At 30.9% G+C, this 15980-nt stretch overlaps 1 protein-coding gene across 1 annotated transcript in view; it reads left to right on the forward strand.

The window, feature by feature from the left end:
* LOC110995679 (C3 and PZP-like alpha-2-macroglobulin domain-containing protein 8) overlaps positions 1–15980 on the forward strand; it is a 147325-nt gene that overhangs the window by 111926 nt on the left and 19419 nt on the right. The window contains exons 10-12 of the mRNA XM_045631886.1: positions 4883–5000; positions 10546–10685; positions 12768–12956. Coding sequence (XP_045487842.1) covers positions 4883–5000; positions 10546–10685; positions 12768–12956 — 447 coding nt within the window. The remainder of the gene's footprint in view (positions 1–4882; positions 5001–10545; positions 10686–12767; positions 12957–15980) is intronic.

The following is a 15980-nucleotide window of genomic DNA, read 5'->3' on the forward strand; positions in this document are numbered from 1 at the left end:
TGATTATTATTTTATTAATAAACAAATTATGTATTTACGACGCCTCAAAATTCAATCAAATTCAATAAATTTGTGTTTAACATACGGGATATTTGCATTTGGAGACTTTAACCTAAAAACTTTTATTAATAAACTATTCATAAACTTATTGTTTTTCCATTACGTTCGTACAGAATAAATATATTTATTGTAAAAGTAATATAGATTAAAACTGCAGTAGGGCATTTGCTTAAAAAATATATACATTTTTAATTGTAATTAAGACTGTTAAAAGTAGAACGGTGATTATCTTAATCGAGAATTTTCTCATTTGCATTTAAAAATACAATAATCATTATCTTGAAAAAAGTCTTCACTAGTTTAAAACATCTTGGCATACTTCGTGCTTTCCATTTAGTTTTATATTTGTTTCGAGTTTCTCGCAATTCTCAGTTATCTTTGAATGGCATTAGAAGTTTATACTCCGTAGTTCATTTTGCTTGAAAAATTACGTCCTGGACTCTGGAATCGTTCCAATTTTCCGACGCATCTTTCTTTGTCTGAATGTCGTATCCTTTGTGGCTATATAAACAAAGTAAAATCCAAGTTTTAAACTTTTAACTTATTTTATTTGACGACAATTTACTTATATTTCTACGTCGTTATACAGTTGAATAAATATATTTAAAATATTTACATTTTCTATTATACTCGTACTCTATACATTTTATAAACCATAGACAAAAGAAATATATTGAAAAATCATGCTGTTGCATATTAAGCCTCATATGGAAACGATAATTTATATTAAAGGACAAAATAAAAGAAAATGAGAGTGCAGACGGATACTTAACAGAGATTTTTAAAACATAAGAGCAGGCGTATACATTTCTTGTTAAAAAATCCTTTTTTACAGGTATACAAGATGAATAAATTACAAAAACTGCTTAATCAGCCAAGTTGCCAAGCATACAAGGGTCAAAATATAATTTAAAACAGTTTAATTATTTATACACTGATAATTATATTCTCGTCGTCGAAGTTGAGTTGTCATAATCTTACCACTATTCAAGTCGATCGAGATCCGAAATTTACAATAACATAATTTTATTGTATTTAAGACGTGCGTACAGGACTTCTATCGGGTTCGCTATGATAATATATAATCTTTCACATTCATCATGTAACAGAATTACAAAACAAATACAAATACATACAATAAACAAAAAGTCCCAAATTTAAACCTAATTTAAATAAATCTAATGTTAAAGATGTTTTGTACAGCAACGATATTTTATTTTACCTTAGCTGAAATTTAAAAGTATGAAATGCGAAACTAATTATTCAGCTTTCTGCAGTTTGCTTCATTAATTGCTTTGCTGAAAAGTTTTATTTGTGCATCTCTTTTTGTCTGCTGAGAAAATAAACCTATTTTGCATAGTGTTTTTGTATGTACTTTGTTTATCTCGTTGTGGAACTGAATGCGTTACTAATGTGTTTATGTAAACGTTTTTTTAGGTCTTTCAAAAATTGCTGGTATATTTTTATTGCATTTTTTTTTGTAACAATTTTGTTTACCAAAATTATCATATATTTTAGATAAAAGACCTTGTACATAATATACCGTAGACATAGTATTATGTATAATGTGGGAATCTTGAATAAACAAATAGGTACATTGCTGTTTATTATTGCATAATACATGCTTAAGACAGTTGTCAGCTGTATTAATTGCGATTGTTAAAAAGATAACTTTATTGAAGTGAATATTGTAAACAGCACAATTTAACAAGAACATCGTAATGTAACTAATAATCAAAATAAATCAAACTGTGTGCCGAATCTTTTACTGATAGTGACCTTATAAATGTTACGATGTATAATGTAAATTGTAAATTATAATATATTACTTAAACTATATAAAGTTACTTTAGTCAATATTTTTCCCTTATTAATAGTATAATTCATTAAAAGATAACTCATTAACCGTTCTTACTGAAGTAGTAATCCATCTGTTGATCGCAACGTGTACAAAATTTAAAAGAAAAAGTTTTATTTAACAAATTTAAGAGGTCACTCCCTTGTAACGTTGAATTTATAACAAATTAAAATTAAAAGTATATCTAATATGCAACGTGTAAAATATAGGCGCCAACGTGTCGCCTTACCTATCAGAACTAAGAAGTAACAAAAACGACCATAAGACAAAAGTTGCAAAATGTTCTTAAGTATTTTATCCTCAAGAGTAAATATTTTCTCAAAACCAAAGTTCTTTTATAGTTTTTTCGTTTTTGACAGTAACAAAATATAATCTATTACGCATATATTCAAAAACGTTTTATATAAGGCGTAATATTGCAGAAATAAATTTTGGTAACATGAACAGACCCATGCAATCAAGTAAGCTATGACCCTCGGGGGCTATTCATCAAAACTGCCATAATATTGTTCAGTACCGACCGCCATATTGGTTTCATGTTTTTATTCATAGTTTAATGAATGTAGGATTATGGTGTATATGAGAAATATTTAACTGGTATTTAGTTGTTACACAATGTGAATTACAGATTAATACTCGGTTAATTAAAACGTATGTCAATGAAAATGTTAAGCCTTTTAATGGCGTGCGATTATCAATACTGAACTCGTAAGTTCGAATCAATATACTTTTGTCAGTACTGATTAATATTAACACGGTGAAGATATAATTCGCGAAGATACGAACGTATCTTACACTGAACGCATGGAGTTAGATCTTCATCGTGTAAATATTAATCAGTACTGACTAAAGTCTATTGATTCTATCAACTGATCACCTACTTGGCAAGAGAAAAGATTTAAAAAAGGCAGTAAGTTAAAGGCCAAATGCAACAATCGTCTTAGCGCCAGTGTTTGTCAATATATATATGCGGGTTTCAAAACATTAACAGACAGACACAAAAGCCAATTTAAGTTCTTAGAAGTTATGTTGTTTAGCGTCCTTACCTATCGAAAATACCCACCTAAGATGGGTCACACTATGTATGCATAGATCGCTGGTTGATATTTCCGGTTCGAAGGACCATAATATGTTAAGGAATCATAGTTGAGAATTATTTGAAGGTTTTAATTGAATAAAACACGTGCGTGTTAATTTATGTGATAAAATAAGTACATTACATATAACTTATTATATTTACAAAATTCCTCTTTCAATAATAGTTTAAGAGTTTTTAATTATGAAAAACAAGTGTATTTATATTTTATGTCATTGACTATAACACATTAATTTGCATTATACTCGTAATAAACGAAACATTTCTGATTATAAATCAAATAAACTATAGTAATTACGATTGCATTCTGTTTTTGATCAGTTTCGTAAACAATAAATAAATGTACGCACGTTAGTTCTCTGTTTTTCTTAAAGTTGTAATTGTTAAACCTAAACAGTTTAATTCTAATAAAACTATCCTAGAGATCCTTTGTACACTTTATGGCTTTCTATTCTATTATCTATTCTATTTTATCTATTATTCTGTATATTACTCTTTCAATTTAATACAATTGACGTTCTATCTTTCTGATGTTTATGTTACTTGTTTTTTAATGTCTTCTAAGAAGATGTATAAATTTATCACGTCTAGATTTGGGTTAAAAGATTTAAATACTTTGTATTATTAAATTTTCATTTAATCCTCACCTGGATTTAATCCATTGAACAGTTTTCGTCCCATTACAAAGCAATTTAACTATTGCTTTAAAAGTAATATAAGTTAAGGAAACATTTTGGCTTTGTAATGGGCAAAGTTGGAGCTACCTCAATGGATGACTGATATCTATCAAATGGTTTAAAATTATATTTATATCATTTTTATTTATTAATCAGCACAACACGCGCAACGTATTGTAAGTTCCTTTAATTGCAAATTGTTTTACAAAATAATATATAAAACCATTAATTTTAGTTAAAATATTCACTTTATTAAAAATTACATTTTAATGTTTATCTTAATCTAAGATATATTTCTAAAATTTAATCTTTTATAAACGTAACCTGTAGTGAATGGTTCCTATACTCAATTTATCGAAGCTTTTATCTAAATTTTTTTCTATGAAATCCCAATTCCAATATCTATTATACTGTAAATGTACACTTTGTTTTTCTCTTCAAATACTTTTAAAAATACACAAAAAAGAATATATAAAGGTTTAACCCAAAAATTTCATCTTCCGTTTATGAAAACAGTGGAGCTAACAAAACCTTGTTTTATTCATATCTTGCGCCCTACATTTTAGATAGAGATACATTGTTCTTTCATAACCTCCATACCCACGCTTACTTTTATTAAAATACTTCAAACAAAATCTTTTTAGACGTAATACCTCGTTGTCCTAATTTTCATAATTTAATTTGAACCTGTATACAATCTATATTTCGCCTCTAAGTAGATATAAATATGTATTGTTTGCGACAAAACATTTTGAATTACAAAATTTTTATTTTGTATTTCGAAAACACATAACCAACAGTGTCTATTAATTTCAAAGGCTTTTTTGTATTCAAAATAATTGTCAGCATCATTTTCTATTATTCTAAATTCAAATGTTTAAAATTTTAGTCTATTAATGTTTTATTGAGTTACGAAAAAGGTTTTATTTGATTCGTGGAAGTTATTAAAATATAACGAGTGGTCATTAATAGGCCCTGAATGAGTCTGCTCGATTTAATTACGCAGTACCTTTGAATTCGGGGAAATTGAAAATCGAAAATTCAGTTGAGGGTTTACAATCCATCGAATCATTTTGTGTGTACATTATTTACTGACATCTGTTTTTTGTTAGTACTCGTTAATGACAATTTGTTTGTCAGTGTTTTCTATCTAAATATCTATTGATATATACGTTTGCAATTGTTTTTTAGATTCCCCGTGACAGCTGACATGGCGCCAGTTAGCTCTCTACTCGTCTACTACGTAACAGAAAGCGGCGAACCAGTCAGTGATGTGGCCAGTTTTCATGTGAAGCTTCTGCATAAAGAGGTGCTAATTTGTTATATTATTTTAAATCGCATGTCGTTAATACTAAAGGGCATCAAACACAATTTTTTATTTTTTTATTATGTATTTAAATTTAGCCAAAAATACACGTTGAATTGAATAAAATAAATAAATCAGTGCCGCTACAACCTCTTTAGGTCCTGGCCTCAGATTTCTGAATCGGTTTCATGATCATTTTTAAATCTAATAGGCAAGTAGATGATCAGCCTCAATAATTTTATATAATAAATATTTTAAAGTGGAAAGTGTTTGTTAGTTAATCATTTATCGCGGCAAAATATCTAAAAATATGGGCCTAAAAAATATTGGACCTTTCGAGAAAAGTATGGTCTTATCGAGGGATTATCGACTTATTATTTTTGCTCGTTTTGAGTTTGAAAGCATTTAATGTCATCGGAGGAAATTGATCGGAAATATTGAGATTAATGGGATCGCAATGTTATATTTTAGAAAATTTTGCCTCGTCAGTGTACCTCATGAAATTGGAGCATAAAAGTAAATATATTTTACATCTCTCCATTATATTATCATACATAACAAGGATAGATAATAATATGTAGCGAACTGGTTCATGTTTAACTTCGTAATGAGAACTTACAGTGAAAGTGAAGTTGCAGCATATTGCGATGAATCAAATAAATGGATATGACATCGGGAAACCATAGTCTACGCATTTTGGACTACACAGTAGTAGATAGTAGATTAGTGTTAGCTTACTGGTTGTACTACCAAGTCCCTGATGTTGTTACGTACGACCCTGGCGGTGCACTTTTCGGTGTTGGAATTTAACACACTTTCATATCGTGACGAACCACATAGTGGAGAAACCGGCGTGTCTTTTATAAAAAACAAATGATTACAAAACATATGCAGAAATCTGAGGCCTAGAGCCATTGGTTATAAACGTTGAAATATAACCCACCGATTTTTTACTCTGGTAATGAACGAAGACCAATTTAAATAAATCAAATTCGAAAAATAAGGAGCATCACCAACTGCATTAACTAAATATAAACTTTTACTCCTTTACCGCCTTTGATTAAAGTGGCAGAACTATCCCTAGATAAATAAAGCTTCCGAACTTTTAAATAAAGCCATTTATACTATCCTGATGGAAAACTATAAAAGTTTTTCCGCAGTTCGCTTTATTCGTTAACAGATGAACCTGAGATTTAGGAACATTAATTTTTATTATGGGAACTGCAATTTACTTGGTTAATGTTGTTCCTATGTTTTTTTTCTATATTACACTAAAATTATAGTCATTTTGAACCATTTATTATGATGATAAAACGTATATACAAAATAATAATAAATCAATGGCGCTACAACCTATTTAGGTCTGAACCTCAGATTTCTGTATCTGTTTCATGATTATTTGGTAATCAAATTTCTAAGTGGGTGATCATCTTTCTGTGCCTGAACGCCCTCAACATTTTAGATCTTAGGCAAGCCGGTTTCCTCACGGTATTTTTCTTCACCAATCTAGCGAATTTTAAATGCGCATCTGGATAGAAAGTCAATTGGTGCACAGCCGTGGATTAAACCTACGATCTCAGGGATGAGAGTCGCACGCTGAAGCCACTAGGTCAACACTTCTAGATATACATACAAAACGTATATACGAACGATAGAAATTTTGGGTCGCGAAAGGTGGTTTTTCAATTCTACGTTCCATTTAACGTAACTCTGGTAATATGACTTCATTACACAACAACTCAGTATTTAGTTCATCAAAAGGGAACAAAGTAAACAATATTTGAAACACTACCTCTAAAACAACATTCCCTTAGCGAATAACAATAATGACACCAAGCTACCACAAGTTACACAGGCCCGTTTAATATTTATACCAATTATAACGTCGGGAGGCACCCAGCGTGAAATTGAACGTTTACCAGCCTTAATTAGTGTACTGTTGACTTTGAGGTTTGGCATTGTCTCAGTTTTTGACGTTGTCATACATAATTTTGCTTTTTACATTTATTTCACATGACCAACAAAATATTAATTAAGCATATCATTGAATGTTAAAGTCGATGATGTCAGTATTTTTGTTATATTTGCCTGTTATTCTTTCGTGTGCGATCCAACTACGCCATTTACTTTTTGGGTCTAAAGTATACTGGTTTCTTTAGAATATATATTATAATGAGAAAAGACAATCCATCAGACAAATCACATAGACCCAACTCGGTCCAAAATCTCATCGCCACAATGCTCCAAAAAATACTCTAATACTTTCTTGAACTCCAAAGTTATGATCCATCCCACTCGAAGCATTGACGCTGCTCTGATTGCTCGTAACAAAATTTATACTTTTATTCGTTAAATAATGATTCCTTAATTTGAAACAATTATATAACAAAGAAATCGAATCCAAATAAATTATCATTTTAATAAGAATCAGCTTAAAAGTAATAGAAGGTTATATATTAACCAAAGCAACCAAAAATAATGAAAAGTCAATTAACTTGACTATAATATTTCCTGATATTCTCAGCATTCTCTGACATATATAATATATGTACAAGTATACATCAATATCAGTCAAGGAAATACTAAGATAACCTAGAATAATATAATAAAATTGACTGTCGACTGATGCGTATCTATATTGGGGAGTCGGTTTCAGTAGAACGCGTAGTTGACAAATTATCATTTGGCAAAATCATGATCGATTCATTTTTTGAATACAGAACTCGGCCGTAAGCTGACGATGCGCGTGACAGCGATTTATCTAGCCAGGATTAAGATTTGACGTTATCCCGATTTCATACTATGCACGATAACTGCATTTTCCCTATTCGTAGTTCGTTTAAATGTGTTATGCTGATAGGATTCATTTTTATGAATTTATTTATATACTATTTGGGTTTTAAAAACACCTCCGTGTTGATGTTGTTTTATACCTTATGTGGATTTTGTTTTAAAGCACGACGATAGTCAATAAGCTATGTTTTTTTAATGTACATATTAAAATCTATCGAGCGTACCGCTTGCTGAAGCCACTCGGTCCTTTGTGGTCATTTGTGCACCAATGGACTTTTTGGCTATGTCCTACTGCGAAAGAAATAAAGAAGAAAGAAAGAAATAACATTATTAGACACAAAATACATTAATGTTTCTATAAAGTAGAGTGCACTGGCCCCCACACTAGGATTCCCTGTGTTGTGGGCAGCCAGTCTCTTCCTTTTACATCTAAACGTTACTTAATTAATCATCATCATCATCAAATCATCGTGAGGAAACCGGAATACCTAAAATGACTTGTGCTTGGCACGGAAGGCTGCTCACCTTCTTATATACAAAACCAGTACATAAATCGGAGACCCAGACTATAATGTAGCGTCACTCTTTTTTTATATACTTAAAAGTCTTGACAATAAAATAACGTTGAACTTTATGTACTATGTACAAAATAATGCTATGTAATATTCTGTCCGCAATCTGTAGAAAAATAGTATAAAATAAAATATGCGCATACTTGCAATTACGATAAACAATGCCCGTGGCATTAGGGACGATGATTATGACACAGTCTTAGTCTCTAGTCAGTTCTACAAAACTAGTGAAATGTAAAGATACACTGAGACTGTACTTTGTTGGGTGTGAAGGGCAGGGTCTTTCTAAAAGTCATACAATAGATTTACGCATACATTGACTCTGACAAAACAGTACATTCACAATTTAGTCTTGACACAAATGTTCAATTCAATGTAAAGAATAAACCTTTATCAAAATACTTTATAAAAGTTATATCAGATTACATAAAATCACTCGGGTTGCACAGTATATATGTACAGTCAAAGATGTCTTAAGTATTTGCGATAGGCGTGACTCGCTATTGCTTACGCTTGATCAAGTGACTATTTGCATATGGATCTCTATCTGGTGTTAAGAGGCCCTGTGGCCACTCATTCCCTGTAGTATGAAATGATTATAATACATCAGTTTTTTTCGCCGATTCCTTTTGTCCTCTACAGATCGTCCCCTTAATAATGTACGCTTCCTCCTACTCTTATGTACTTTAGTCAAAAATGTTTAAGTAAACTTTGCAGGATTTGATTTCCTTAAATTTTTGGTGTTTCAAACGTAAATAAGTTTATGCATAAAAATGCGCGTTAATTTGCATTTTATAATGAACAGGGTTCATTCATATTAAGTTTTGCGAACTGCGTTTTAATGCGAGAATCTGCACGAAAATAAATTTAACTAAGCTGTGTTTTTGTCGTAAAATTTAAATATTACTATACAAATAAATAAAACAAAAGAAAGTCTTTTCCTATTTGATACCTATACCTAGTTAAACATGTATGATTTATGATGACATTTTTCGGCATAAATGAAACTCAACATCACAAATACATATTATATACAAAAGAATGGAACAAAGCAAAACGATTAAAACATATATTACAAAGTAGAATATTAAAGAGTAATACTGTATGTAATAAGTAAGTGTTATGTGCAAATGCATTTTTTATTTTATTCCATGAGCCACTTGCGTTTGTCTCTCTCAAAAGTAATAAAATGATTTCATAAAAAACATTCCTGACTATTGTTAGATGCCTGATTATCAGATCAGTGGTTACCTGGAATAGATAGCTTGAAAGCGATAAGGCCGCCATTTTGAATGTAACGAAGTGTTAATAAATAAATAAATAAAATATCATAAAACACATTAAAAATATATGACGCCCCATTTTGTAAAATTGTAACAAATTGAATACAATGCCCCACATAGTAGATTTAATCAACGAAAGACCTAATGAGAGTCAATTTGTTGTCGGTTAGAGGCAACAATTAAGGTTTTAGTCAATGTATCGGAAAACCCATTCAATGCCAGTCCACTTGCATCGAAATTCTACAAATGTCAGTAGAATGCATTCCTTTAGAATTAACTAGCAACTAACCTCGGCTTCGGTTGAATGTTGTTTATATGTGCTCATAATAATTAATTCAATCAGAATTGCGTTCACAATGCAAACATTTTTAGATTACTTTATAATGTAATTTTAAAGAACCTGAGACGTTGTGGTCTAGATAGCGAAAATAGTTTAAACATTATTCTACTCGGATGAATTTCAAGAAGTAATGAAGTAGCCAAGTATTTTTTTAAATGAGGAAATGCACTAATTCAGGCCCGCATCAAGAATATCGAACTTGACGCGGGGATTGTGGGGCTGGATCTACACTCAAATCCCTCTACTATTCAGAGGGGTAGCGAGACCTCCCCCACTAAAAACACCTCAGCCCATCACACGCCCTTAAGATGGGCCCTCGGGGTTCGCTAGGCTTTTTACCCAAGGAGCCAAGCATAACCCAACCCCAAGTTGAAGCAAAGTATTTCTATTTTATTAAATGAAACTAATATTTCATTACTTTTTATTCAATCATAATTCTTTTAAATTCGAAGATTAATCCACTAATGGATAAATTATTAAATCCTTATGGACATTTTTATTACATTGTCTTTTCGAATTTTTGAGCAATATTAATATATAGCATATACTATGGTCTACAGGTGGCAGTGGCAATTGAGGAAAGACGATGGTGGTATCCAAGGGCGAGTCTCCAGCTAAGAGTCTTGGCTCCCCCCGACTCCATGATGTGCTTGATTGGAGCTCGCACCCCAACTGATTCTCGATTCGATGGGCATTCTTCGTAAGTAGCTATATGATTTCCATACATTTTAACACTTTATTACATATTACGGTACAATTAGGAAACTAAAATAATTACCGCAATAAAATAATACGGCCTTATTAGCTCTCCAGGCCTCTTATTTTATTAATAATGTTTAAACAATATAAAAAATGTAATACTATTTTTTTCTTTCTGATAAGTATTATAAGAAAGTAAATCAGATGGCTATGTACTTTGTACTTCAGCTATTTATTTTTTTACTAAGGTATGTATATAATCATTAAGTACTATTTATTACATTCAAACATCAAACAACAAGGTTACGTCCTACAATTACCGTTTCAATCAAATTACATTTCACCCATACAAATATGGAAATAGAAACAGTTAAACTCGCTTCAAACTCCCCATTTACATCAGTTATCATCAGGTAGAGGATCGGGAACAAATCTGATTAGTTCGTGCATAATACTACCTTAAACTGTTTAGGACTAGAGCTCAGGCCTCAATAGACATGTCATAATCAATTGGTATTAACAGTATGTTACTTTAGTGGTACTACCTGCAACACAAAATACTCTTGTCGTTAAATTCACGTCACACATTTTTAATATTTTTGTGTTTAACTGTATAATTCAATTGTATTCCATTGTAAATGAAATACATTTTAAAATGATACGGTAAACAGAAAATGCATTACTTAAATTTCCACTGCTAATGAATTTTAAAACAAAGTGAAAACATATATATTGCCTGAAGAAAATAATTTTGATACAAATGATTACGATATACCTTAATTAATAAATTTAAAGTAATTAATTACAAATTGTAATTCGTTTGTGAATTTCGCCATTTGTATTTCTGTCTCTGAAGTTCGGCAAGCCAATAATGCATTTGCTATTTAAATTTGTGTGTTTATATAATAGATACTGATTTTGTATTTATCAACAAAAAATATGTTAGTAATTTATTTATCATTTCCTATCGAAAATTACTAAACCTAAAACCATTGCATTTTTAATTAGCATAAATCACACGCATATAAAATACCTTTATTTTGGACAGAAAACGTCCTTAAAATCGAGCTTTACTTAAATTCCATTATCATTAAATCAAAACTTAAATACAAAAAATATGCCAACGATATTTCCAAGTCTAATATTACAATTAAAATTGTTCTTTCATTCTACGTATACAAGTGGGATAAAAATAGATTCTAGCCATTATTGTAGCAATATTAAATGCTACGTGCTACAAGTGCTACTCTGACGTGTGCTACATCAACGTCAGCGTAGAGCTTTGAACTCCGACATTGATAATAGTACTTTACTAAATATTATTTGGCTGTACTATAAAACTCAATTTGTTAAATTTTATTCGTTTTTATTATTATTATATTCGTTTATTACAAGGAATTAGGAGCTATACAGATAATTTAAACCTTATAATTAGGGCAAATTATAAAAACTGAATTTGCAGATTGAATCTGAAGTACTTACTAATTTAAGCTAATGATTAATTGTAGCAGTTAGCAGCAAGAATTTATTTTGAGTTTAGGCCTATCAGTGCCACTTCAATCTTTAGGTCGTTCGTTCGTTCTCTGTTCATCAATGATGGTGATGACTTTAATGATGTTTAAACATTTTACAAATCGTAATAGGGAGGATTGTACACATTGTACAATATTTCTTGTATTTTTATTTCATAGATTACTGAGTATAATTAATTATATTGTAGAGACACAATTATGTATGCACATTAGTTTAAGATCAAATCTAGATTGCAAGCGGTCGCTAGTGTAGAAATTTGTAACTTTAGAGTTTGTGGTACAGTAATGAAAACCGGAATAGGCTTTCACTGTCTTTATTATAATAATACATATATATACTAATACAGTGATGGTATTACATGGCAGTTTAAGAGCGACTGCCTGATCCACGTGCCAAAAATAATTACGAAGTAATGATACGTAGACATAATTACAAATGGAATTACGAAATTTCTATATAGACATAATTACACCTCTACATAACCATATGCGGCCGTTGCTTTTATCCACTTAAGACCAAGCACCTACTCAATACAAGCATAAAATTCTAGTTCATCAGAACACGAAGATCTACCAGGACCGGAGTTCGTATCAGCTGGCGTGTCACTTTTCGTGGGTGGTGGCGCGTGTGGAGGTGGCGTCTTATACCGACAGAGAACACCTCAAGTTCGGTCTCCAGCTCATCTAGTACCACCAGCCACGCATGATAGACTCTGGATGTGGAAATGCTTTAATTACACGTGAGTTTCCAGAAGCATTGTCCTTTTTTTTCCTTTTATCGTAACATTATGTAACGTAACGTAACGTAAGTTATAAGGAGTGATACGTAGATACTAATTGTACGCGCAAAAGATGTTCATGGGGATTGTTATTTACAATAATAGCCTTCTAATTTTATCGGATTCAAAAATCTTTTAACTGTCTTAATCAATTTGGGAAATATTTCACTCAAAAGCAGCCAGCACTGGGAATGCGGTTTCAGACACAATTCATTATTTTTTTAAATTAACTAAGTTGCAATACTGTTTTGTTTTGTTATAAATACCTTCTAGTTATATAAAAATGTACTTATTCCTTACTTAATATTAAGAAAAACGTAAAAAAATAATAATATTTACCTATCTGAAATTTCGAAGCAGTGTTGGCCTAGTGGCTCCAGCGTGCGACTCACATACCTGAGGTCGTAGGTTCGATCCCCGGCTGTGCACCAATGAACTTTCTTTCTATGTGCGCATTTAACATTTGCTCGAACGGTAAAGGAAAACATTGTGAGGAAACCGACATGTCTTAGACCCAAAAAGTCGACGACGTGTGTCAGGTACTGCAGGCTGATCACCTACTTGCCTATTAGATTTAAATACTGATCATGATTCAGAAATCTGAGGCCAAGACCTAAAGAGGTTGTAGTGCCACTGATTAATGTTTTATTTGAAATTTCATTATATAATTATAATGGCATAAAAATGTACAAAAAACCTCTTCCCGACGCTAACGTTTTACAATTCACTTCATGATCAAATACTGAAAATTGGACATTAACAAACCTAATTAATTATCTACATACACAATTTCATTTAAATAATTCCTTTAAACAACAAAACTTAATTGCGCACCCGTGCTCCGCAATTATTTAAAACAATTGCAATTATGGACCTGATTATATTTAATTTTGTCCGATGTAAGTGCATAAATTCATGTTCTGTCAAGTGAAGCGTGACAGAGTGATAAACTGGATATTTTCATTGAATGAAATTTAATACGATATTGCAGTTACTGGCTGCTTTATATAAAATGTGGGTTTGGAAATGGGGTGCTGTACTGGTTTTGTTTTCAGTTTACAGAATAATAATATAATAATATTATTTGCGGTTTTAAAGAGGAATTTTTCTTAAACAAATATTCTAATACATACCCATTGGAGATTAAAACCTGGGCTTTAGCTTTACATTTTAATATCTTAGATGTAAAATTTATTAATAAGCATTCAAATGTTGGAATTAATAACCTACAGAACACAATTGTAGCAAAAACATTCCATATATTAAGGGCCTGTTTCACAATGTCCGGATAAGTTCCAAATAAGCTATTTGTTACTTATTGGTAGGATAAATAGTATTTTTGCGCTTCACGACTGTCAGATAGCGCTATACGTCATGAAATTCTAAGTATCTTATTTGGAACTTTTATCTTTCGAATAATTTATGTGTTGCATAGCTATTTGACACTTTATCCATACATTGTGAAACAGTCTCTAAGTCATTTAAGAAGGAGCATACCAATTTTTAAATGGCCAGCAACGCATTAGTGAGCACTCTGGCTTCGAGTGTCCATGGGCGGCGATATCACTTAACATCTGATGAGCTTCATGTCCGTTTTCAATCGGTTCTATGACATATATATATTTTTACTATTTGTTGAATAGAAAATGTTTCTTTTCTACATTCATTATATTTTGTTAAATGATTACACTTTAATAGGTTTTTATTCATGGATGGGAGATTAAACTAATAATTCCAATCAATAAATATTTTGTATCTTCCTTTGGGGATGCCATGGGTAAGAATATATAATTTAATAACGAGCATCTTGCTCCACTAATTGGTGAAGTTAGTCTATATGAGTTTGTGTATTATTTTAATTAGCGAGGATGTCTTAGCCACAACTTTATCCTGCCAAATTATGTTTAGTTGTCGACTTAATTTAAAACAGTAGCTGCTCAATACTCAATAGTAATTTGAAAAGCCACAGACCGCAAATCGATTTCAAATTTCACGTCAGTCATTTATTTTATATCCTATCAAAAACACAAATATTTCACTATATAAAACGAGCATTAATACACATATACAATATATTGTTTATATTTTTTCTGACATAGGTAATTTGTCAGAAAAAATAATAAGCGACACAAATCGTCATTTCTACGTATGTTTCTCAATACTCACCAATATTTAAAAATATATTTTTGTTTAGAAATGACATTTTCATGTTGGACCTGTCACGATTCATTGACCCGTGAATCGAAAACTGAAATATTTATTTAAATTAAACTTCTTTACGAATTGTCCAGTCTAATCCGCAGCTACAAGGCACAGGGTAGGTTCTAGAGATTTGTGTTTCCTGGTACATGGCAGATAACTTTTTAACACAATCCAGCATTAATGCTTAATAACTGGAAATATGAATATTCTCTTTATTATTATATTCTACAAGCTCATTTTCACCGAGTTAAAAAAAACAGAAGCAGAATTCAACGTTTATTTTTCTGTTATAATGTGTATTTGTACATTTTAGTTCATTTAAGAATTTCGAATAAATTTGTATGAAAACCAAAACTTTTGATTTCCTATGCTTTTTACTCTCATAACAACTAAAATACTATACGTCAATTGAACAGGTAAACAAATGGCATTACATGTATTCCTGCAATATCGATAAACGATTCAATTGTGACATTTAATTATCTCACAATGATCGTGCTTTATTTATAAATTAATTGCTTGTATTGCAATTGCAGAATACTACAGTCATTACATTGTATCAAAATCTAATAAAATAATTTGTGTTAACTAAATTACGTTAATTATATATGTTAGTTACCAAATTACATATATCTTAACATCAGTTACTTTTGATTAAAACAGTGGCACTATTAACGCTCAGTTATGTTTTCAGCTTTCTATTTCTCGAGAAATGTTTTTCATTATCAATCTTCTTTGAACACTCGCCGTAGATTTTTACGAGCCACTTTATTTCATTTTTTT

Source organism: Pieris rapae, chromosome 17, assembly GCF_905147795.1.
Source record: "Pieris rapae chromosome 17, ilPieRapa1.1, whole genome shotgun sequence".
Lineage (NCBI taxonomy): Eukaryota > Metazoa > Arthropoda > Insecta > Lepidoptera > Pieridae > Pieris > Pieris rapae.